Source organism: Rhodamnia argentea, chromosome 11 (genome assembly GCF_020921035.1).
Source record: "Rhodamnia argentea isolate NSW1041297 chromosome 11, ASM2092103v1, whole genome shotgun sequence".
Classification (NCBI taxonomy): domain Eukaryota; kingdom Viridiplantae; phylum Streptophyta; class Magnoliopsida; order Myrtales; family Myrtaceae; genus Rhodamnia; species Rhodamnia argentea.
The window spans coordinates 2,253,845-2,279,997 of NC_063160.1; the positions used below are offsets into that span (position 1 = coordinate 2,253,845).

At 38.5% G+C, this 26,153-nt stretch overlaps 2 protein-coding genes across 3 annotated transcripts; both read right to left on the reverse strand.

Moving 5' to 3' along the window:
* Positions 1 to 3,139: 3,139 nt before the first annotated feature.
* LOC115744088 (TSL-kinase interacting protein 1) lies at positions 3,140 to 8,621 on the reverse strand. Its single transcript, XM_030679177.2, has 8 exons — positions 8,541 to 8,621; positions 6,816 to 6,955; positions 6,391 to 6,530; positions 6,069 to 6,307; positions 5,734 to 5,992; positions 4,633 to 5,043; positions 3,661 to 3,792; positions 3,140 to 3,578 (listed from the first exon to the last, which is right to left on the reverse strand). The coding sequence occupies exons 2-8, from the start codon at positions 6,931 to 6,933 to the stop codon at positions 3,489 to 3,491; spliced, it is 1,389 nt and encodes a 462-aa protein (XP_030535037.2). The 5' UTR covers positions 6,934 to 6,955; positions 8,541 to 8,621; the 3' UTR covers positions 3,140 to 3,488.
* Positions 8,622 to 15,688: 7,067 nt separating this feature from the next.
* LOC115744089 lies at positions 15,689 to 22,025 on the reverse strand. 2 transcript variants are annotated; one of them, XM_030679178.2, is made up of 3 exons: positions 21,728 to 22,022; positions 17,763 to 17,843; positions 15,689 to 16,460 (listed from the first exon to the last, which is right to left on the reverse strand). In XM_030679178.2, the coding sequence occupies exons 1-3, from the start codon at positions 21,884 to 21,886 to the stop codon at positions 16,056 to 16,058; spliced, it is 645 nt and encodes a 214-aa protein (XP_030535038.1). In that variant the 5' UTR covers positions 21,887 to 22,022; the 3' UTR covers positions 15,689 to 16,055. The 2 variants fall into 2 exon arrangements, with proteins under 2 accessions (XP_030535038.1, XP_030535039.1); XM_030679179.2 differs by lacking the exon at positions 17,763 to 17,843 and having other exon boundaries at positions 21,728 to 22,025.
* Between the last annotated feature and the right edge of the window lie 4,128 nt (positions 22,026 to 26,153).

Consider the following 26,153-nt stretch of genomic DNA (forward strand, 5'->3'; position numbering starts at 1 on the left):
ATCTAATCAACAGATACCATATCTCATCCCATCACCACAAACGGCCCCTCCTCTTGCTGTTGCGCGATCCAATAAAGTCCTGTCCTGTCGATGCCAACACATGCCGCATTATAGAGCTAATAGCACTGAAATAGGTATGCACAGGGTGTGTGGTGCACTACATTTCTGTCTCTATATTAGACGTGGTAGAGTCTGCCAATTCCTCCACAAGGTCTCTCTGAACATGGAGAAAAGCAAGTCATTCAACGGCTACTCAGCATCTTACTCAGAAATAAGGCTCGAGTTCGAGGACCGGTCCAAATCGTATAGCTTCAATGGCCCGAGCAATGTGCCCCACGGGTTGGAGAATTCCGGCAACCCGGAGCTCAAGAGGAGGAGGAGGGTGGCCAGCTATAACATGTACACGATGGAGGGCAAGCTCAAGTCCTCGCTGCGCCACAGTTTCAAGTGGATCAAGAGCAAGTTCTCCGACGATATCTACGACATGTAAAATGCAACAGATTCTACTTCATTCCTTCTTTCTGTTGCACATCAGAAGCTGGAGAATTTCTGAACGTGTATAGGTTTGACGGGGAATGCGATGTCATGTCTCATAAACTTGTGTATCAACTAAGAATGGTCGTCGCTTAGAATCTTCTCTTTTTACTCAGCAAGAGTGATGGGTTTGAGATCATTCAAGTTGAGGGAGGATGGGATGTGATTTGCAGTGTTAAATTTCAGGTTCCAGTTACAGCAAAATGAATTTGGGAGATATGAATGGGTGAATATCCGTACAACCGGCTTCTGTAGCTTTCGTTCATACTGTTATCTCCTTTGCTTCATCGTGGTATAATTGTTCCTGTTAAAGTATTGATCCAACCTTCTAGGATGGTGAAGAATTTTTCTAGCATCCATAGAAATATGTTGAATACATGTAATATCAAGAAAACTATAGAATAAAGTTGATGTGTCTGACAAAATTTTAGCCAATGGCCTTCTAGGAAAGTGGGTGGAACAGACCTATAAATATAGGTGCGAAAATTATCAAAAAATTATTAAACTTATTGCAATTGTGTCTATTGAATCCTAAACTTTTTTGTATTTGCGTCAATTCATTCCATTTAACCAACTTTGGCCGGCCGGCACTAACGTAATAATCTTTAATAATATTATTTGGAATTATTTATTTGTTTCTTTGTTTATTTTCTTTCTTTTTTTTTTTTCCCTCTCCTTCTTGCTCTAGCTGGTCGCCCAAAAAAAGGGAAAAATAAATAACATGAAAAATATTAAAATATTATCAAAAATTTCCACATCAGTGCCGATCGGCCAAAGTTGGCCGGATGGACTGAATTGGCAAAAAAAATTATTTAGGATGCAAGTGTAATAGGTTTAAAACTTTTTTGATAATTTGTCAAATATAAGGTGACCTCGTGCTAGTTGGAAGCGCAGAGAAAGACTGTGGCCTCTTCCCATGCAAAATCACTTTTCATATATCTTCTCTGCTGTTTCAAACTATTCCACCAAGCTCTCCTTTTCAAAACCAAATGACCAGTCTCCGTGGGTATCGGGTGTTTGTCATGTCCACCCTCTACTAAAATCACTCGCTGATGTATCCGTAGTCAAACCTTTGTTCAAATTCTAATTCACCGTCACCGTCCATTCCTATTTTTATTGAAATAACTATGATTATTGAGCGCAAAAATGGCTACTTTCTTGATGGCCCAAGATTTATGGGACATCGCAAAGAAAGGATATGCGGCTCAGAAAGAAGGTGCAAGTTTCCATGCCGGCTCTAACAAAAAGAGAAGAAAAAACAGGACATGAAAATATTATTAAAGAAATAAAAAAAAATACTAAAGAATTCTAAGAAATTCTAAGCACCGTAGAAATAGCATCATTCCTAACAAATCACCTTGGCACGGAACGTCTTTACAAAGGTGTATATCATCTTAAGGTTGAGTGCGTAACCGATCGGAAGTTCTAAAAGTTTAAAATGTTAGAAAACTACATGGAATTTTGTATTTTCTATCTCAGCACCATCCCTCACGGAAAGGCTGGCAGGATCAGAAAAACATGAGACATTTGAACCTAATCCTTACGCGTACAAGCGAAGAACTGTCGAAATCCGTGAAGCATAAAGAAAGCAAAACCAATTTTACAGAAGTCAAATGCATGAGACTTGAGCTGTTAGAGAACGTCGACCCTATCTTTTTATAAACCAGATCACAGACTGGGAAATGAGTTCAAATGCAAGCCTCTCTGTACGGAAGGACAAGGGCACTACTTTCGTGTAGTTTGAGGTCAATCTTCACAAATGCCTACTATGCATACTTTTTCCTATTTTGCTTAGCTTTCTACATATATATCATGTTGTAGAAAGATAGGGTGAATAAGTGCGTCGTCCATGAAACAGCACAAAGCCTTGTGCTGTCAAAGTCAGCATCCATGTACTTGTACTAATAAAACCAGTTCATTTGCAGTGAGTTGAAGTAATCATAATACAAGTGAGATAATGACAAATCAAATGATAATCCAGACACTCTTTGGAAGTTTCAATCTCCTATACAATGAATAGGCGAACATACTTATTCCTTGCCAAGGGTATTCAAAAGCCATTTCAAGTGCTAATGGCCAGATAAGAGAAACATTTAAAAGAAGTCGCGGAAGATTTTTCTTGTCACAGAAAATAGATGGAGCTAACAAAGGGACATAATTACACCGTTTTTAAAAGTTTTTTGACTTCTGATGCGTTTATGCTTTATACTCGAGTAGTTGTTATCTACCTAAAAAGAGCTCCAGTACAATACAGATGACCTTCTGCAAACATTGAACTTCAGCCCTCCAAGGGCAACTACGTTGGGACAGATCTATCGACCACCTACCCACATCCCAAGCAACTTCAAAGCTCAAGCACACTGAACCAAGTCAAACCCAAATGTCACAGTTGATAATAAATCCACATAATTTCAAGATTTGATTTCCATTATCCGATCTCCTAACAAGACAAGATGAACTCTGTGATATCAGAAGACAAATCAATATCCGCCATAAATATTTGATAGAACAGGTAGAATTAATCAGAAGTGAGAAAAGGTGACAAGAAAAAGGAGACAGATATCTCAACACATAGTAACAAATACAAAAGATCGGAGCAATCATGAGACCAATGAAACATCAATTAATGGTAATAATTGCTCCACAAAATGACATGAAAAGCATGAAAAGTTTATTTGCCTAGTTTTCACTAGATTTGGAGTATTCCACAAGTAATTGACATAGTAAATTCTAAATCCTTTCTAGGTATCAGAATGCCAGGTGAAAGAAACACTGGCTTTCGTAGACCCGAGAATGAAATCAGCAGAGTTTCTTTCTAATAGAGATCAATGTGAGTAAACTAGTGAAATCTAAACAACAAATGCCCACTTGTCTCCCACAGATTCTGAGGAAGGCCTGCCTGTACAATCCCAGCATTGAATCTTGTACTTCTCAAAGCATGATGCATGACCATATTATCTAACAAATCCACTCGTGCTAATACTATCCCCATTTATAACCTTTCCTGAGGGAAGACCCAGATCAAACGGTCCCAGAGTGTCAGTCTGCAGCAAACGATAGCATCCAGCAGATTAGCAGTAGTTCCAGTTTAGACTTCTATAAGCTACAATGCGAGCTATCACATACCCATTTGATTCCTGCTAGACCAAGGCTGCTTTCATCATTATAAACTCGTGAACAAAGCTGGAGGGTAGATTCAGATTCTTGAGAAGCATTAGCAGGGGAAGTATCGGGTTCAATCCTAACCTGTACGCCATCCCATGAAGCATAGTAAAGGTGAGAGTCGTGCTATAAACATGTCAAGTACACCAAGCCAACCGCAAGATAATCTGTTTTTCTTGGCCAACAACCCAAGACTTTGACAACATGCATTTCCTAAGCAAAGCAAAAATCTAGTTTAGCGAAACCTTTATTATGATTATTTCGAGTGTGAAGACAAAAGAGAGCTTGATACATGACAATGACCAGAAACACCATAAACATAAGACTCTCCTATCAGGATAGGATCAACTTTATCTGTCCCTGGTGTTTTGTGCACACTATGAAGGGTATGACCCCCCAAATTTTCCAACTACCAAGCCGATTGTACAGTTGATTATGGGAGGACCACAAGGACACTAGCTCATTCAAAAAAACTCTGTTTTAGAAGTAGCAACTACTATCTCATTCATCATTAACACTGCTCCAAACTTCCTATTCACAGAATGCTCCAATAATACAACCTATTGCTTAACATAGGTTAAGCTAATCAGTGCTTAAATATCAGAAAAAAAATGTAACTTTAGAATCAGCACCTGGCCATCAATGGATGGCTAGGAAGACTGTCTACAAGATTCCCCTTGTTATTTTTTTCCTTCATTTTTCCTACTATTTGTTGATATATACAAGTAATCTGTGTGCTAGGAAGTCAAGCAATCTGACTGAACATCTAGAGGTCAAATATTCACAGAGAACTTCTCAAAGAGTAAATAAAAAATTGAGGCATATTGAATGTCCTTATGTCCTGATCCTGATGGCTTTTTCAGTTGAAATACTATCCCATAGAAGATAAATCATGGACACAATATGATAAGAAAATGAGCATTGAAGTTGACAAACCTCAGCTGCTTTGAGAAATTGGCAAGGCCTGGTTCCAATTTCTGGGCAGGAGAGCTCAGCGTTGCTACTTCCATTTGAATTCGATATATCTTTGTTCATAGAGGACTTCTTAAAAGGAAATGCCATGCATGTATCTTCGGCATCCAAAATGGATGAACATGGCTCATTTGATGACAGCTTTGTACTTTGAGAATGTTTAACATGTGTAGTAATCAATGCATCAAATGAATCAGAGGTACATTGGGATGGATGAGAGGTTGGAACACACCCATTTGTCTTTGACAAAAAACTGCTGAACATGCCCTGCAAGGATGCCTCAGAAAGCAGACCCCCAATGCTAACGTTTGTGAGATTATCAGTCCATATTTCTGATGATTGCCTGAGACCCGCTTCATTGCACTCAAAAGCATTCTATTTTCAAAGGATAAAAGTAGTTAGACAAAAACATCCACATGGAACACATCAATTATAACACTTGAAACAAAAAATCTCCACAACAAAGCAGTTGGACAAGAGCAAATCAAGGGAATCATTATGGATGATATCATAGTGGATGATATCATAGTGAAACCAAAATGTTCCAGGTTATGAACCTCCAATGGCAAAGCCAAAATTCACTTACCCTAAACCTACAGATATGAGGCTAAGATGGCAAAATCAAGGAGGAGACTTTTAGAAGCCAAATCTATGCTAGAAGGATAACTATCTGGACCAAATCCTAGTAAGGGTCGAGAAACTTAAATCTACGACTTTAGAATCTAAGACAATGGAAAGCATGTCCACAATACATTTTGATACCGTCACAACCACAACAGCATACAAAAATGAGTCTTGCTACTACCTAAGTTTTCCACAAGAAATATAGAAACTGAGGGTAGTAGAAACAAGACATTTCAATATACGTTGCCATGTGAAGAAAATTCCAAGCAAACTTCCTATTTTCTTCTACCCCAATTCAATATACTTGATTTGCTTCATGGAAGCAAGTGTGCATGCACATGAAGCAACCAAATAAGAGTCCAGATTGCAGATACCAACCAATTGTTAAGAATCTTATGAAACCAAATCTATCAAAACCACAAAAAGTGGTAGTAGATATACCATCTGATCTACTGGATGATCCACTAAGTTGTCCACCATGACTTCATGGTTCTTCACACCACCAACTGCTTCTGTTACTTCAATATCTGCCTGCTCAAACTTTCTCCCCTCATCACACTTATTATTGATGTTACTATCGCAACTTTTCTGCATGCCTTCATGTTGGTGAGAAGACTTGGCGAGAAATGATGAAGGGTTCAGGGACTCTGCTGGGGCCAATTCAGAAGATTTACCTCCAGCATTGGAGAACCAGCCATACCTTGACAAGAAATAAGTCAGAATGACGTTGTGTCCAACATAAAACTTAATGTGACAATGCTAAGTAAGCATCAGACCTTAGGCGGAACAAGGCAGGGCTACCAATAGCTGCATGGACATCACCTGCACTTACATCTTTATCATCCAAAGTCCATCTCTCAGGACTACTTTTTGCCTCCTGTATGCTATAAGGATAAAGGCCAGGTTCTCCAGTTGCAATGGTTGAACTTCCCCACTTAGTCTGCAGGTGCTTCAGAATAGAGGAAATCCTTTTCCGAGCTTTTAAAGTGAGCTCTAAATATGGATGGTGTCCATCCTACAATTGCAAAAGATAAATATCAGACTCTGCTGCGTAGGCATCCACTTATGTTTCTTGGCACCCTAGGATGCTAATGTCACCTTTTGCAATCCTAAGCGAGTGACTTCATCAATGGGGAAAAGCTGTAACTTGATCTTTGTCGAAGGATCAAGTCTCTGCACTGGAGAATGCTGAAGCGCATGCAACTCTTTTCCTGTTTTCAAGAAATATGTACCTTGTTCTGGAAAATGAAAAAAAAAAATGTGAAAATGTTGGTTTTATTGGAAGGTAGAGCATCTATATCATTGTAAGCTAACAAAGAGTCCTAGTATTTTCGCCTTCTCTTCAAAGTAAAGGGGTTTGCATAAAAGCATAGACCCAAGACAGACACATGTGGAGACTGAACTTCATTATTCTAGCTTCTCCAAAGTTGAGTGAAAACTTAACAAAAGGCTTGCTTTTGGGTTAAATGAATGAAAGGTCACCCACTCATGCAGCAGAGCAGGGGGAGACATCTCACCCATACCTTTTAAAATGTGATGCAGCTCATCAGTTCTCTTTACAGATTTATCCCTTCCCTTGTGAACGTTTTTAGCATTGCCACTAGGAGGAGCCTTCACCTTTCTGTGTTTTGCAGGTCTCATTGCAGCTTCACTTCACTACTTTCTATTCACAAAGAAAAAATGGAACTTCAAACCACGGTACATGGAGATCAGGAAAATCACCATAAGGAATACAAACACTATGAACAGATAGTTTGCTGGAACAAAATCCCAGACAGCTGCTTTCATTTTTCCTCCACCATCTTCACAATATATAATGAAATTTCATTAGAAGAAACATGGATACCGAGGCACAATGCACATAGATCAAGGCCGAGTTCCCTGGATTACCCATACTTATATCTAGTATGGCAAAGTGATAGCAATGCCAGGTGCACCTCAGATGTAGAAGAAAAGCAAGCATTAACACATGAAAAACATGGAGCTCAAATAGTCCAACTGGTCATTATTTATTCCCAAGTATATCATAGAAAGAATCATAAAAAAAAAATGAACATTTTACCTGTGATCCTGACCAAAATTTTTTTACCCTTTTCCAACTAAAGAAACAGAAACAGATAAAACAACCCACTATATAGTATTGACTAACCAAGACCAAGCTTCGAGCATTGGGTTGTGAAGGAGGTAACTGGGGACAAACGTAAAGCTTCTAGATATAGCAAAGTAAAATGAAGTTTGATTCTACTAAATTTAGCCAGAGTCGTCAGTACTGCCAAGAGAGAATCTAGTGACCGCGTAGCGGAAACAATGGAAGCAATCAAAACACGAAGCCCAAATAAACATGCAGATCCCAGGTGTCGAAAATGCCAAATCTCACTGTGTTTGGCTCCACTCTTTCTGAGAAATGCAATGGCTAACACTTGCAAACAGTCATAAGACTTCGTATTTAAAACTCAATCCTATTCTTACTCAAAATAGGAAACCTATGTCACAGGAAAAGGCATAAGAATGGAAAACCCACTGCAACAGGAAACCTGCTCTTTCCTTATCTCTCACCAATAAAATTAAGGTGCATGAAGTTCGAATTGGGGCATAATTTAAGGGACATTTTGTTAAGTCACCGTGTGAAAAGAACATTTCTGTGGGAGAATTCACCAGAAAAGTAATATTCGCACGACAACTCAACTAAGCTATAAGGCCTCAAGCACCACCCAGATCTAGGAACTATCCTCCCGATGAACAGCATAAGCAAAATCGCTATTGATTAACCAACCCTCAGATTTTGTCTCTTTAAGCTCTCCGTCTCCAGTTAAATTTGACCAAGCGGGCCTCTACACACTCACGGATTCCAAATCCAAGAGGCGTCTGTGTCTTTCCAGCCAAATTCTACTTGGGTTTGCCTTGACAATAAGAAACCCTAGAAATCTGATTTACCACAAGCCAGTAAATTATCAAGTGAGGAATGGGGAAAAATAACCATTCCGCATACTCCCGCGCAAAAGCCATGTTCTTAACCAAACGAGAACACGCCTAATGCATCACTCTCGGGTCTACTGCACAGAAGCAGATCCTCTGTTCACTCCGTCAGCATCAATCGAGCGCGGAATCCCAAATAAACAAAGAGCGATCGCAACATGGATAAAGAATTCAACAGCGGGGCAAAGTCGAAACCAATCACGCGGATCCAAACGCCGCAACACAAATCGTTCCTACAAGCAAGAGGGAAAGGCGGATAGATTCTCGCGCACCTGATGTTCAATCCAAGCACACGGGAAGCGAGCAAGCGAGGGAGAGGGGAGCGAAGATGGACTGGCGGGAACGAATGTTCGTACGAAATGGTTTTGCAGAAAGGAGATGTTGCCGCCTCAAATACTGAATTCCCGTCGTGGACCGGGCCAGATCGGACCGGGTTCTGCTCATAAGGCGGCCGGCGGAGATTGGTTTTATTTCTTTTTTCTTTTGGACCGGTCTATTTACCAATTTTTGAAAACAGAAGAAAAAATTATTTCTCAATTATTCAAAAATAATTATGAGAATATCATCTGCGAATTCAAATATTCGAGGCATTTTCATTAAATTCGCAAGATTTGGAATAATCTATTGAACAAATACAGCAACAAAAGAAAAATATATATCTTCAAAAAGAAATGCAGCAAAAGCTGTGTATTCTGTACGTAATGAGGTCGGAACTAACAACATTATAAAGAGTGTAATCGGGTCATGAATATATATACATATATATATATATATATTGAAAATTGCAATTTGAGGCTCTCGGCGATGAAATTCTCGGATATCATCACATAGATTATTTAGATACTTTTCATTGATAGGACTTGTTTCTTGACCAAAAATAATAATAATAATAATACATAGATGACTCACATGGACTGACGTGTTCAGAAATCTATCGTGTCATATAAATATGATTGGACTTCCGATTCTTTCTCCGAAAAATCCCCGTGTTTTTGTTTTTGGTCAAAGAAAAATCTCCATGTTATATATGCTTTTTTGGGCTAATTTTAACCATGGAGATTTTTCGGAGAATTACCAATCTCGAGTCGGGAATAAATAGCCCATATCAAGCCAGGAAAATTAGGGGGGAGGTTTTCTTTTGGTCTATGATTTTTTATTAAGAGATTATATAGTATAGTACATAGTATATTGTAAAATTCCGTATTGCATGGAATGGAAGTACAATTTTCTTGAATGCTTTCGGTCCTTCATTTTATATTTTTCCTAAATTATAAACTTAGGTTTATCCATATTTGGAGGAAATGGTTGAGTCCATTTCTTTCTTTTTCTTCTTTCTTTTCGAAGAAAGTTAACAATCTTTTCCCAATTTCTTACCTTTCTCTTCCTCTATGGTTGTCAATTTGAGAGTTTGGAGTTTGACCTTTTATGTCCAATGTATACAGTGCCACGCCATCATTTGTCATGTCATCTGTTAAGATGCACGTGCGAATTGTGTTAGAAAAATCTCACATCGAAGAATTGATGTGATATAGAGCAATTAATACATCCTAGTTGGCTCATAACTCATAGGCTTAAGTTTTTAAGTGAAGATGAGTCTAATTGGATATGTTGACAGGCTCGGACTTGGCTTTTCCCTTGACGATCCATGCTCTCAACAATTAGTATCAAAGTCGATGATTGACTGGTAGGCCCCCAATCTATTTCGGTTAGTATATGTTGGTGCAGAAGAATACATGAATTAATGGAGAGCAGGCCTAACACCGGAGCTTACACATGAGGGGTGAGATTGTTAGGACACATAGGAAAATTGATATAGTGTAGAGTAATTAGTATATTCTAGTTGGCCCATAACTCATAGGCTTAAGCTTTTGAGTGAAAATGGGTCTAACTGGATATATTGACAGACTCAAACTTAGACTCCCTCTTGATGATCTCTTTAGGTGAAGGTATCGGACTTCTGCCGCGTACTCCAATATCATCCCTGGCCTTATATTGTTACGACGATTCTAATGTCCGTAGGATAAAAATCTAATAATCATTTTTGTGTTGCTAAAACGTGAAAAGCGTTAGTAACCTTTAAATTTCGTCAAACCAAAATTTTGCCTCGCAACTTGCTTAGTCAAATAAGTCGGTACGTTGCCACCACTCTTATCAAAATGTCAACGGTTACTAAGTCGCTTAAAATGACCAATTATTTGAATTATTTATCAATAATTATTTACGTACCCTGAGAATTTGTTAAAGTTACTAATATTTGTTAGAAAATTATCAACTCTTACGTTCGTATGCTTGCCAACGTTTATCTAATTATTTCGAAGCTACCAATTGTTCATAAAATTTACCAATATCTGTTTGTGAAAGTTATTGCTCTTATAGGAAATAACTAGCGTTGGTTTGGGCGATTAAAGAAATTTTGATGGCTTAAGTTACAAATAAGTCTTAGCTTCTTCCTTTTTGGTCGAAACAACAAGTTTTAGCTTTACTGCTCTGATTTGATTTAGTTCCCAACATTTATGTCATTGTGTCGACATGACGAATGGTTCTACTAGACTATCAGCATTTATTCGTCGGAAAATCTTAATGAGGTTTGAAGTGCCTTCACTTTCACAAAAAAAGTCTTAAAGTGAACGTTATTTCAAGTAAAGAGATATGAAGTAGCAATAGGAGTTTCAAATTATATATGATCTCATCGCCGGCCAAGGGTATTTTCGTCCAAAGATAATCTTTCGTTTTTCTCTTCTTCCTTGTTCATCGTCTTCTTCCAGCGAGATGAACAGGGAAGAGCGGTGGCATTGGTGACCAACCCCAGCAACAACCGAGGCCAAAACCGAGCGACAAAGCAAGAGATTGAAAAGAGATTACCTTCGCTCAATGTCCAAATCGAAAGCCTTGGGCTAGGTAGGGGACCTGAGGAAACAAAACGAGACGACATTTTTGTCCGGTTAAGCTCATTGCTTGCGACTCTGAGAATCGAAAGGGGGACGAAAAAGAAAACACGTCAAAGTCGACGGCGACAATGACGATGACGAACAAGGTGTGCTCCATTTTTGTGATCGACCTCGCTGATTTGTTGTATAGAGCATGCTCGATTTGCGAGAGGTCTCTTCCCGATGGCCCTTCTTTCTGCAAACACTACAACCTCAACTCTTTCAACCCGTTAGGGCGTGGTTCATACTAATCCCTATTGTGTTCTTGTGCCGGCCACAAATAATCTCTCTCTTATAATTTAGAGTTATAAGAGAGCGGTGGGAGATGCTAATTATAGTACAATCATCTACTGAATGTAATTCTAGTTTAAGGGTGAATCAGTATGATAAACATTACATCTCCATTTCTCTTTCTTGCCTTTACTTTCCATTTCATTGTGTTTGCGCATCTAATCCTAACACAAACAAACACGACAACAACAAAGGGATATGCCATTTTAGCAATCTACGCTAATCTGCTGTACAGAGTGTGCTTCATCTGCGAGAGGTCTCTTCCCGATGACCGTTCTTCTCTTTGCAGAAGCTGCAACCTCAACTCCTTCAACCTCGGCTCTTCCGGTTCCAAGCGCCTCTTTCATCTCCTCCCGAGTTTTACTCGTGGCCTTTTAGCATTTCTATCTCTTTTTTGTTAGACGATGCTGTTTTCTTTTGCTTTCGGTGAAAGATTGCTTCCTTGTTTTTTTTTTTTTAATGGATTTTGTGGTGGTTTTGTTTTAGTGCTGGAGTGATGGGGTTTGGCTTCTGTTTTTTTTTTTTTTTAGGATTAATACCAGCGAAAAACTTCAAATTTACACATATATGATAAATTTACTCCAAATTATTTTTTTGCCATAAAAAACTCTAAACTGTACATCTATAACAAACTTACCCCAAAACTATTTTTTTATCACCAAAAATCCAAACATGCACATTTGTGACAAACTTATTTTAAACTAAACCGGCTCACTTGTGACAAATTTACTCTCTATTAATTCTTGTTAAATTTTACGGCCAAATTGCTGGGTTGGATGACATGTGATCGTCGACGGGGGTATTAGTTTGAGATTACAAGTGTGTGAATTTGAGGTTTTTCGTGGTTTAACCCAATTTAACGAAAATTAATAGAGCGTAAATATATCACAGTTGTACTAGTTTAGAGTTTTTAATGGTTAAAAAATTAGTTTATGGCAAATTTATCATAGGTGTACTAGTTTAGGATTTTTTGATGGTAAAAAAATATTTTGGGATAAATTTGTCACAAGTATACGAGTTTGAGGGTTTTTTTACGGTCAAAAGAACAGTTTAGGGTAAATTTGTCACGTGTGTATTAATTTGAGTTTTTTCGTGATATTAAATTTTTTTTTTTTTTTGGTTGGTGTACTGAGAAATGCAGATGTCTATAGTGACCAACAAGAAAGTTTCCACGGCGATATGCTTCGACGGGGTTGCGAAGATTATGTTTGGGACAAATATTGATGAGTTCTTCGATTTTGCCAAGCTTATCTTTTTGCTGGTAAACCTGCCCATCCTTCGACCATGTTTTTATGAACAAGAAGATGAGCAGGAAAGAAGATAAAGAAAAATGTTTAAAAAAAATTATTTGGGGACCAAAATACCCTTGACTAGCCAAAAGATTTGGCTGATCAACGAGGTCAAAGATTCTTATATAAATCTAACATGACCACTTCAGGCCCTTATTTAAAATAAAATCCATTTGAATAAGGGGTTTTCAGGCTCTTATTTGGAATTTACCATTTATTCGTTGGGCTTATTGACATTTTGAGATCAAATGACTCTTATTGGAAAATACCAACTTTTTTAGTCCACCCATCTTTATTTGATTGGATAAATGTATTGGAAGTCATAAAACTTATCATGAAAGTATAATTTAGTCTTAAAACTTTCACAAAAATGCAATCAAGTTCTAAAACTTGTCAAGTTGTTGCAATCAACTCATAAAACTTTTTAGCATCTTCAGTTTGTCAAGTTGGATGGAGTTAATGAAATGACTTGGTTACACCAACTTGTAAGTTTTAAAACTTGATTACACTTTTTAAAACTCAATTACACTTTTTTGACAAGTTTTAGACCTTCCGATGCACTTGCCCCTCATTTGATTGTTTGAAATTGCGAACCGTTTTAATACTCTACAATACTCTAGATAAAATTACCAAAATTTTAATTTTATTAACTCTCATAAGTAGTTAGCAACTATTGTTTGATAGTTTCAAAAGTATCCACTGTTCAGATAATATGCCGGTATTTATTTGCATAGCTGGCCGACTTGTTCAGATTACTATTTACTGTGGGAAATTTCCCCCTGCCAGTTGGGGATCAAAGTTTAGTTTATTAGATTGTTTTGAAAATTACCAACCAGTCTTATGGTTCACCAACATTTACCTATAAAGTTACCAACATGTTAAAAATACTAACACCTATATGAAATTACCAACTATACTAAAAACTACCAACCACTCCAATAATTTACTCATATTTGTTTGCAAAGCTTAATTTAGCAAACTCTTACATAAAAGTATTGACTAATATTTGAGTTAGTTTTGAACGTGTACTCCATTGTGTTGCAACTACCAATTTTCAAATAACATACCAATGATTATTGCATCTTGTCCAAGATTATTTTCTCTTATTTGAGAAAACTGCGCATATTTATTTGATTATTTCAAAAGTCCCAAATATTTCAATGATTTACCAACTTTAATTTGGCGAGCTTACAAACATAATAACCACTCTTATACAAAATTACCAACCCCTTTTCAAAAATTAGCAACTACATTCCATTCATTTACCAACAATTAATTGGGGAGCTCAAGTTACCAACTCATACGTAAAAATGTCACTCTTATTCGAGTCCCTTATCAACACTTATTCGACTGTTTTATGAGTACCAATAACTCCAACTATTTACTCACATTTGTTTGAGGCGTGTTAAGTTCAATCTAATAAACATTGGTAAGTGGACTAAAAAAAGTGTCGATAATTTTTGGGATATGTTCAATGAAAGTCCTAAAACTTATATGGAAAATGCAATTGAGTCCTATAATTTACAAAAAGCATAATCAAATTCTTTCGTTAACTTCGCCCAATTTGGCTAATAGGAAATACTGACATGGTTTTTTTTTAAATATTTGCTCTCTCCTATGTGGTGATAATGTTGCTAAAATGACGTCGTTTTGGTGGAAGGGCTAGCAATGGTGGGAAAGTGGTCAATAGGGTCGCTAGGCCTCCGTCGTGGGCCGACAACCCTTGCCGAGCCAGGCCCTCGCCCAAGGCAAGGGTCGCGACCCTCCCCTAAATTGGGCAAGGGTCGCCAGCCCCTCCTAGTTTTGGTCAAGAGCCGATAGTGGTAGCTGAACCTCACCAATGGCACAGCTCGGCCATAACTGGACAAGGGCCAACATGCCCTTGCCACTGGTTCTCTAGGTTTTTTTTTTAATGTAAAATTAATTTTAAATTGAATTAAATTCAAATTCAAATTCAAATTCAAATGGCGTCATTTTAGCCACGTCATTATCACACAAGAGAAAGAAAATATTAAAAACCAACATCAACATTTTCCGTTAGCCCAATTGAAATGAGTTAATAGAAAGACTCGATTGTACCAATTTGACAAATTTTAAAACTCGATTTCATTTTTTGCAACTTTTAAGACTCAATCATATTTTCATGACAAGTTTTAGGACTTTTAGTGAACATATCTCATAATTTTTTAATCGATATTCGAGCGGAAGTCCCTTAAACTATTTTGATATGTGGGATGTTGTCCCTAAAGCCCTTGAGTGAATTACCCGCTCAACACTTTTCGCCGCACCTCAACATCTAACAAGGACAAGGCAGTTACAACAACAAACCAAGAACTAGCGCTCGAAAAGAGCTTGACCAGATCATATGGGGCTCGACTTGACCTCAGATTGGCCGAGATGTAGGTCGATTTGAGATATAGGTCGATTGGGGTTGGCAGCAGCCCTAACTAGATTCTTTGAAGTCAACGTCGAATGTCGACCCTCATAACGTTAAAATGCGACAATCATTATATTATCTTGCTAAGTACTCAATTGAACATCGACTCGTCGCTTTGTCTCGCTCTTATGCCAGTGCTAGTCATGCTCTTCTTAATTTTTCTGTGTTAGTTGACAATATTCAAATGCAAATGCTTTGTCGTTTGTCCCTCAAGCTAAGAGTTTGGGTATCCGTTAATGTTTCTAGGACTACTCGCTAAAAGTTTATTCTTTGGTAAAACTCTGTACATCCGAATGCCATAATTCCAAATCAAGTACTAAAGCGTATAAGTAGGATTCACAAGGACCTTCCACATCGTCTTCCCTTACAAATAGAGGCGATTCACCAAAACGCGCAAAGAAAAACATAGATCTAAAATTATCACAGCCAAGCAAAAATTAAAAGATTTCAACTACGCTAGCTGATTCAATTCCTGAACAGGCAACCAACAATCCAATTGTGAATATAAATGGCAATCAGGAAAAGTCACGCTACTCCGCATCTTTCCAACCTTCCATTACACGGACTCTTAGAGCAAATATGCATTGCGCTAACCAAGGATATGAGTAAGCATCAGGGATCTATTATTGACCCTATGAACATGGACATCTATGTGCACAAGCAAACTAGACATGACCGGGGTTTTAAATTAAGATGGATTCTTTATAAGATCTCTCCCACAGATGAACAATTATCAGCATAAGAGAAGAAAAGGAAAAAAGCAAAGAAAACCTACCCAACACAAACATAGAAAGAGACAAGCATCACAACTCCCTTGTATCACGGAATTTGCCACATGCATAATCAGTAATGGGAATCTTGACCAGGACTCTCCGCATGCATATCCATGGAAGTATCATTGGAGCTAGTAGGGTTGTTATCCCTGATCTGATGATGAGGGTTGTTAGTTTCGTTATGTCGCGCAGCATTTCCTGACGATGTGGTGTTCGCATTATAACCACCTTGCATCAAGTGATAGTGCTGGAGGCTCCGACGCACAGGGCTTGAAAGTGCATTCGAAAAGACGGGATTTTTCCCCTGGTGATCAGGATTTCCAGAACGAGCACCCTGAATTGTTGCTGGTGCAAACAGGTTAGAAGAAACGGGGGCACCAACGTTAGCTAAATGCACTGCTGCCTGAGAATTTTGGTGCTGAGGCGGTGGCCTGGGGGACATTGGAGCGTCATCTGCTGCATAGTCGAGCTCATTCTACACAAGTTCCAAGACAAAAAGGGAAAATAAATAACTTATTCAGCTGTTTTGACGAACAGCATGCCTAATTGTTCAGGGACAAGGCCAGGAAAGAACTCGAGTAAATCCTCTAACGAATACTTTCAGTAAAACGAGAAACACTTCAAACATTGCCATAACCTTCAAGGCATCTTTCACTGATGATGCATTATTATAAAAAATTGTCCGGGAGAAAACACAATCTGTTTCCATCACAGTGGTCATTTGATGTTAGTTCAAAATCCAAATGCAGTTTATAAAAAATCCCAGAAGTAACGGGTATCATCTGTTTTCAGATGGCACAAATAGCAACTCAGTCACATCATCTGATGGAATTTACTGCCACGCCAAAGTACTAAAGAAGATAAGGCAAGAAAAACCTCAAAAGAAACAACGCAAGCTGCAGACAAGGGTGGTAGAGGTGCCACTAACTGAATTAAATATACAACATCTTGAATAATGTCTTCGATGAATGTAAATTTTGTTTTTCTACCCAAAGCTACCAATCATCCAATAGAGCACTTGTTCTACATTAAAGATTGCTCTAACAAAAACATAACAATGAGATTAACCTAGCTTATGACTTCAAAGTTCAACCTAATGTATAGGAATCATGAAACCATTTATTGTAAATTGGGGGGAGTATAAGGTGGCATTATCCCACAAAAGCATCAAAAGACTAATGCCAAGCCAAATGAATAGGAGCTGAGTTGGACGTTGCTTTCAAATAAAGTGTGCTCCATACAAAACTCTAGACTCAGTTCTTAAATACCCTTATTTTCTTATGAACCTTGACTCACTTCTTCAGCTAGAAGATTGTAACTATGGAAGTCCTCTTGCGCAGTCATCTCCCATTAGTATACAATAGATTTGTGATACACATCACGTAGCATCATAGCTTCTTGCAGAATCTTCTGCAACTAAATATATACGAGGGTAAGCAGCAGGACGGCCTCGGTTATCTGTATTTTTTTACCTATAAGGGAAACACCTACCACACTTTTAGCCTTCTGTGACCTCTAACATGCAAGCCAGACTCCAGACTTCTATATAAAGAAGTCAATAACAAAACCACAGAACCAACCTATAAGTAAAACAAAACCCCAGAACCTCTCCATTAAAGAGCCCCTCCCATGAGGCGCTACTAATCAACCCTGCATGACTATAGAAACACAAGTATAGAAAGAGAAACAAAACACAAAGTAATGGAAGAAGTAAGTTATGGACACGTAAAGTGAGGAAACCAAACACAATTGTGATGGACTCTGAATATCAGCAAACCTGCAAGTATGCAATAATATCAATTGTGGAGACTCTTGATCCTTCTTCTTGCTGTCTCAAAATCCATTGATAGAGTTTCTCCTAAGTAAAAATAAGGAAGAAAATGCAATTAAGTAAATTAATCACCAGCTCACGCTCTTTAATATTAGAATGCATCCAAAAAGATCAGGCAGCTAAAACATAACCATAGCATTTCTTAATCATATTCCACTAAAAACATTAGTATCCCAAGCAACTACATAAGAAGTTCTCGTCAACCCCCAGGACGTTAGCAACTCTATCCACAAGCCACCCCATGGTATCATAGACCATATCATCAGGCGAGATATGTAAGCATGAGGCACAAATAACAGATCAGAAGCTGCTGAAAAGAACAATAATGACATGAGAAGCAACTCCCACCCTATTACAACCGTCTCAAGCGTTACAAGGGAACCAGTAAACTTATGATTTCATTCCTTTCCAACTTTTGGCTTGGTAGCATTTGACTGTTTGCTGTTTGTAAATCAAAGCCACCAAGGCACCAACCCCCTCATTGGGATATGCAACAGTCTTGCCAGTTCATTTTTACTCAAACAACAATCTGATAAGTGGGAAATGCCATCTTATCAATGCTTCCTGCGATAGACATCAATTGTTCGGGCATCTGAGCATCTCTAATGTCAAGGGGATGGCAGCTGGGGCAACGGGTGGATATACATACAAACTGGATACAGACTTCACCATAAAAACCTTATTAAGAAGGTGCCATCACCAGTAAATAATATGTTGAAATACTTAACAAGCATGATATGCCGAGACAAACAATTTGTAACAGGGCCACACAAGTTGAGAATCTAGCCGAGGATGCACATCCATTAGTTAACATGGCATGAAACATAAAAGTGAAATGTGAACATCATCTTAGATTGAAGGTCATCATCTCAAGAAAACTTATAGTCCAGGGAAAAGGAAGCAGGAGAGAGCTAGTTAGTAACAAACTCTTACTAGAGAGATCCCAGGAACACACATGGACGAAAAACTTCTCTGGACGTTAAAAAAACAAAAGCAGCACTTCATTTGTCATGCACTTTCCAGTGCAATGCAACTCTGGTCCTCTATCTAACAGATAAAACAAAAAATATGCCAATTTGGTGCCAACCATTAATACCTTGATGAATGTAAATGCAATGAATATGCACATCATGCTAAGTCAAATTGTATCCCATAGTCATGTATGGGCAGAAGACTAATCTTTTCCTCATTTAAAGATAATGAATTGTTAACATAAGAAATCCCATCAGAGATGTACAAGTACAGGAAGAAGAAAAACAAACAAAAAGTAAAGCATCACAAAACTACACAGAAGCAGCACAAAATGACCACAGGGCAAAGATGAATCAGAGATTGCAAAAGAGAAGTAGCCTAACATTTAGAACCTTCTGACAATTTTTTGTTACATTCTTTCCAAATGCACCACTTTAGAAAAGAGGCACATCGCTCCTAGAATTCTTAAGAGTGTTAACTCCCCAACATAGGCATTCCAGTAGCTAAATATTGGATGACATGTCTTGGCATGACTCATACAACCTTAGACAAGCTGAAGATATGATTCCAAAGCTTGAGGGAGAAGTCACAATGAAGAAAGAAATGGTCAAACAGATTCACGTAAATGCTTACTTACACAACACTGGTCCATAAGGATGAAATTGCGCTTGCTGAGAACATAGGGATCAAGGTATGAAGTTACTACATAAAGAGTGACCATTCTACATAAAGTGACAATTTTAACCTAAATAGAGAGTGCCCTATATTCTGGCCCAATAAACAAGGAAAGCGGAAGAGCAAAAGGTAGATCACATGCAAAAAAGCATGACTAGCAGTAGGAACTCCTTAGTATGCAAATGGAAGTCAACGGTTTGATAATTTAACAGAGGATTCAAGGGAAAACAAGACTTGTGATGGCTTGAAAAATGAAAAAGCCCAAGGATGAAGGTCTACAACTGGGAACTACTTGGTGTACACAAGCGACGGTCTTTCCTGTTCAAAGAGGTTAACAAATTAAAGTTGAAGCTAACAGAAATCTCCCCGAATAATCTTTTTAGCACCCCATTATATCAGTTTCGGCGCCATTCCTATGGAGAAGATATCTCTGGCATAGGGATCCCGGGTGCCAATCAGAAGGGGAAGAAACAATTTGACTTTCTTTTAGGCTGGCTCTTCTCTAACCAGAGAAGAACGGCATTCTGATTAACTAGCACAAAAAATTCACCAACAGCTAGGCCAACAAGGCCAAGGGAAGGGAAGAGATTGTCTATGAAGAGAAGAGCCAACTGTATTAGAGTCAAGAATTGATTGTTTTCAGACAACCGAAAAACAATATTTAATATTCCATCTAGGATATTGTTTGGAGAGAAGATGACCCAAACCCTCTGAGGGAAAAACTTCTGTCAAGTGTGCAAAAGAAGTGGGGTTGGGAGGGCTGTAGAATTATCTCATAGAGGGTGGATCCACAAGGAAGAGTTAACGACTCATAAAAAAAGACATAGAGAGCATCTATCCTCATATTCAGATAGCATTATGATCAATCAAACCTCAAATTGCTGTAAATGGTTACCTTCTGGTACCACACTTCATTCAAATACATTCAACTCCATGGAATACCAAAACATTATTGGAAGTTGGGAGTGTGACTGGTACATGCTTATAGAAAACTTTCACTAATTAACTTGGATGAAAATCTTCTGAGGATTAAAGCACGAAGCCTAGGTGGATTCAGAGAGGAATTCATTCATTCGAGTTAACATGTTTCTAGAGAAGCTCTTACCCTGCATTCCTAACCATAAGTATGTTTTTGAAATTATTCATTCCAGAAATTAGTTCATTTCCAACGTATGCCAATCAACAGGATGATATACAACTAAATCTAATTTGAAAATCATGCAAAGTGAGTTGGATACAATCTTTTTCTTTGGTTATTTCAATTTAGTACACCAGTAGAAGACAAAAGCCTCTACTTTTTTAACAAGAAATTCGCCCTACTGCTCTCAACTTTTCTGTACGAAGACTTTATTCTGGTTTTGAGTAGCATAATGCTGATTCCTTCTGAGCATAAGCCTAGAATAAGTGAAGATGAGAACTTGTGGCGCGTGGCATGCCAACAAGTATCCTTGTTGTAACTCCATAGGATCACCTTTAACTGTTCGAATATTGTTATATCCTAATGTTCGACCTCATCAACCAAAGTCATCAAAAAGCAAAGAGATGTTGCCATGCCTATAACCTCCAAGCTAAAAGTATCTTTAACAACACACATTACCAAGCAACACAACTCCAAACTCCAATATACCTAACCCAACATCAGGGAAACTCCCAGACAATGTATCATTAAATCTGACCCGTGCAAATAAGCTGCCACTCAGTCAAACCAAAACATTCTTCTAGATAATCTGATCCCATTACAGGTGTTCGTCCTCATAGTGCTACCACAAAATTTTCACAAAAAATGAACGAGCACTTGCCATGCCCATAGTGTACTGATATAAAAATAATACCGGTAAAATAATCCACAGGGCAATGCAATTGCAAACAGCAATCCACCTAACTCATATGAGCCCCAAAAGAGAAATGAAAGACCCAAAGCCAGACAACCGCGCACCCTAAGCAATTAACTGAGCCTAGGCACGAGGTCAATATCACGTATAACCGATCTAGAAGCCCAAAACCTCACTTTGGCTAAAGCCAGGGCTTCAATTTTCGCAGCAGAGTACGCCAAAACGATTCAAATCCAATTGCCCCATCCCAACCCTGAACAGTAACATCAGATTCTTATAGCAAATCAAAACCAACAGAATCCCCACCGAAGACCCAAAAAAAAAAAAACAATCCACGAATCAGGTATCAGGAAACCCCCTTCAAATCGAGCTAACCAATCAGCTAAACGTCAAATTAGAGAAAAAAAGGCGCGGAATCGGGAAGAGAGATACCAGCGCGTGACGTTCCCCGGATTGGAAGGAGAGGCGCTGGTGGTTCATGGCCTGCGTGTAGAGTTGCGAGAGGGAGTTGGCGGCGCTGCAGAAGGAGGAGTAGAGGCTCCGGTCCACCTCATCGAGGCGCGACGCGACGGATTTCCTCTTCTTCGCCATGGGATGACCGAAGGATCGTTCTCCGATCGGAATTGAACCGCGAAGAGAGAGAGAGAGAGAGAGAGAGAGAGAGAGAGACGATGGCTGAGGGGAAACTGAGGGAAAAAGGCAAAGGCAAAGTTTTGGGTTGCTGCAAAGGAGATGGAGTGGGTACGTGGATATTCAGCCACGTTGATCGTATGTGGGTCCCCCCCCGCCTCCCTTCCTCTATCACGTTACAAAACTAGGTTTACGGCTCGGGGACCTGCCCCTCAAGGAAGTCACCCATCCTGAAATTCGTACCCTTATCATTACGATGCCACATACGTACCCGTATCGATGATTCGTATAAAATTTCGACACTATATATTTACTACATCAATCGCCCTTGATCGAGACCGTAGGATTATTGTTTTAAAAGAAGGACTAGTCATCGAAAGTATTGAAAGTACGTAGTAGACGTTCGATACCTTTATCTGAGGAGATTGTCACGAGAAAACCTAAATCCTAAGTTCAAACCCGTCAGCATATCCAATTGGATACACCTTCACTCAAAAGCTTAAACCAATGAGTTATGGACCAACTAAGATATATTAAGCGCTCAACACCACATTAATTCTCCGATGTTGGACTTCTCTAACACAGCTCAACAGCACATCAATTATCTAAGGTGAGACTTTTCTAACACAACTCATATGTACATCCTAATAATCCCCCTCTCACGTGTGAGCTTCATTGTTAGGTTTGCAAGTATCATTCTACATCAATTTATCTCAACTTGAATCTTCCAAAATCATTGTAATGCATCCGTAACAATGCACGGCGACCAACCAATCAACATTGATTGCTAACTTGGGATTTTGCATCACCCATGGTCTCTATCTCGCATCACCGGAACAATTGTCCATGGTCTTTTCTGCCAAGACTCGCTTTAGCAAATCGACTATCCATGGTTATTTCGTGTCACTGGACCAATTATCCATGATCTTTTCTGCGAAGACTCGCTTTACCGGACCAATTATCCACGATCTCTTCTCGTCAAACCAATATTGATGGCAATTTTCACTTGAAACAAGCGTCGATCATGAGGTTTCTTCCTTGAGATATTTACCAAGCACCGGAATAAATTGGGTGTGGGCTACCAATCAGCCACCAGCTCTAATAATCTAAGGTTAGAAAACACTTATTTTTTCTCTGTGAATTTTTTGAGTGAGTTTTCTATGAGATATTGTGATATTTTCACTTATTTTTCTTTGGTGTAATCTAAGGCTAGAAAACTCTTGAACGATTGAGCTATTGTAAACTATATTAGCCCAACTCATAGTGGATTTTTTTTTTTTTTTGGTGATTGGTTCTTCTCTTGAAGTAGGTATTGACAATCAGACTAAACCACATGAATCTCTGGTGTTCTCTATCATTTTTTGTTGATTTTTTGGTAGACCCACCAAAGCATGAAAGTTAGGATTTTTTAGAAAATGGATTCCTATTCAAAGAAAACACAACGGCATGGATAAGCTCACATTAACCCGCCAAGTTGGAATCCAATTTGGGATCCAATTTGGGATTTTTCTTGGGAGGTGTTGGGAAGAATTGAAATATAATAATATCGATTCATATAGATGCAGAAGAAAAGGTTCTCTATTGATTCACAAGCTATACGTATGGGATAGGGATAGAGAAAGAGAAAAAACTGAAGATTTCACTCACATAGTACCTTTGATGGAAATATTAATCTGTCATACCTATCACTCAATGAGAAAATGAGTCAGACACTAGGATCAAACCTATGAGACTTAAGGAATGATGGAAGGGAACAAATAAGAAAGAAAAGATTTCTTCTACTTGCATTAGACTTAAATTGCAAGATGTGTTATCTTCCGCGTTATTTCACAACAATTCTATTAGAGGTAGGGTTAGTGTTTTTGGAGTTGATTTGGAGCTTTTCTTGTCTTATTATTATCTAAAGGGAAAATTACCAAAAAAATCATAAACCTGTTGCAAGTGCGTTAATTCAGTCCTAAACCCCTTTTTTTGGCCAATTCAGCCATAAACCTTTTACATTTGTGCCAATTTAGTCAATCCGAACAAGAAGGATTAACGTGGACATTTTCTTGTCCGAAAATCGCTGGCATGGACCCCGGCCATCTTAAGTGACATGATCGATATTGACGTGGACATTTTCATTAATATTTATTAATTTTGTTGAATTTTTCATAATTTTTTTCTTTTTTCTTTAAATTTTTTATAGTTTTCGCACTTAGGGTTGGCGAGGGTAGGCGGCCAACCCTCGCCCAAATCTAGCAAGGGTCGTAATGGCCTTGCCAAATCTAGTCAAGTGAGGGCACCGCGGCCCTTGCCGACCCTGGACAAAAGAGGCCGTGGGGACCCTTGCTAAATTTGGGTGAGCAAGGCTGTCGTGGCCCACGCCTAGGGCCGACGCACGTCCCGGCCCTAAGTGCAGAAAATAAAAACAAGTACAAAAAAGAAGAAAATTATAAAAGAATTGAAAATATTATCAAAATTTTAATAATAAATATTTATGTTAGTGCCGGTCGTGCCAAGTAGGACGATTGGCGTTCACGTCAACGATTTTCAGCCAAAATTGGTTGGATGAACTGAATTGACATAAATGCGAAATGTTTTAGAATTAAATTGACAAAAAAAAGTTTAGAACTTAATCGGAACAATTTCAATAGGTTTAAGACTTTTTTGATAGTTTTCTCATCATCTAAAAATGTTGTTTTTGCAGTTATATGCAAAGCAAGAGTTGAGATTGAGAAGTTTAATAGGAAAAACAACTTTCAGTAGTGGATCAGTAAGATGTGTGCCTTGTTAACAAGTTAAGGTTGCATGACAGCGTTATATGGCAAGGCAAAGTTGTCAAAAATGAGGAAAAAGATCAATAAGGTGTAGTCAATTGAGAAGGCAAAAAGCATAATCATAGAATCTATCAGATGAGATTCTAATCGAAGAGATCAACAAGAAGGATATTGCTGCGTTGTGGGCAAGCAATCATCTGTATACGTTAGAAACGATGTTCCAATTATGAATGATTGAAGGTACACCCCTCAGAGCTCATTTAAATGAGTTTAACAAACTTGTGATGAACTTGAAGAACATTAGTGTGGCTCCGTCTGATGAGAAACAATGCATGATATTGTTGGTGTCTCTATTAGTTTCTTTTGAACAATTTTCTCACTGTTATTAGCGCGTACTATGATTATCTTCAATTAGATGAAATCCGCCTTATTTTCTAAGGAGTACCAAAAATTAGTTAGGGGAAGATAAGTTAAGGTAGCAGATGGAAGAGATCTTCAAGGTCGAGGCTCAATATTCGAGACCATGCTACCAGTACGATGAGGTATGCACTAAAACAAAATCATCTGAAGTATAAGGGAAAATGAATTAAGGTGGAGTTTACGAGTGATGATAACGTTGTCCCTCCAACACATAATAGTTCCAGTGATTTTGACGATATGTTAATAGTTACCACGAGTTCATTGGGTGACGTTTTGGTGCTTGACTATGGATTTTCTTATCATTTGACTCCCATAGGCACATGTTTATACCAATCAACGCATGGAGGGTGGCAAGGTGCTTATAAAAAAATGTTTGCTTGCGAAGTAGTAGGTATCAAACAGTTACGTGCTAGGATGCACAACGGACTGGTGAGTACATTCACTAATGTAAGGCACGCACCATAATTGAGAAAGAACCTTATCTTGTAGAGTGCTCTTGACGAATTCCGATACTGAATCTCCGCTGGAGGTGAAGTATTGAAAGTCCTTCAAGGTTTGCTACTTGTGATGCAGGGGAAGAAAGACTGTAGGTTGTATCTCTTTTTAAGACAACAATAATGATTGGCTAATCGGCTAGATTATCTGAGGCTACATGAGATTTGGACAAATAAGTGAGGGGGATATTCTTGTTTTAATCCAAAAGGGTTTACTCGGAGGTCACGGGATTGAAAAGGTGAACTTCTGTGAACACTACGACATGAGTAATTAGCGAACATTGAAGTTTAGTAAAACTGTAAACCATACTTCGAATATCATAGGCTATATACATTCAGACTTACAGGGACCTTCTCATGTTATGTATAAGGATGGTGGGAGGTATTTGTTGTTCTTTGCTGAGGACCATTTCAAGGAAAATTTGGATTTATCTTCTTGAGCACAAGAGCAAGGTGCTTGGTTGGTTCAACTTGTGGAAGCCAATGATCGAAAAGTAGATGTGAAAGAAGATAATGTGCTTGAGAACTGACAAAAGGTTGATATTATGTTTGATG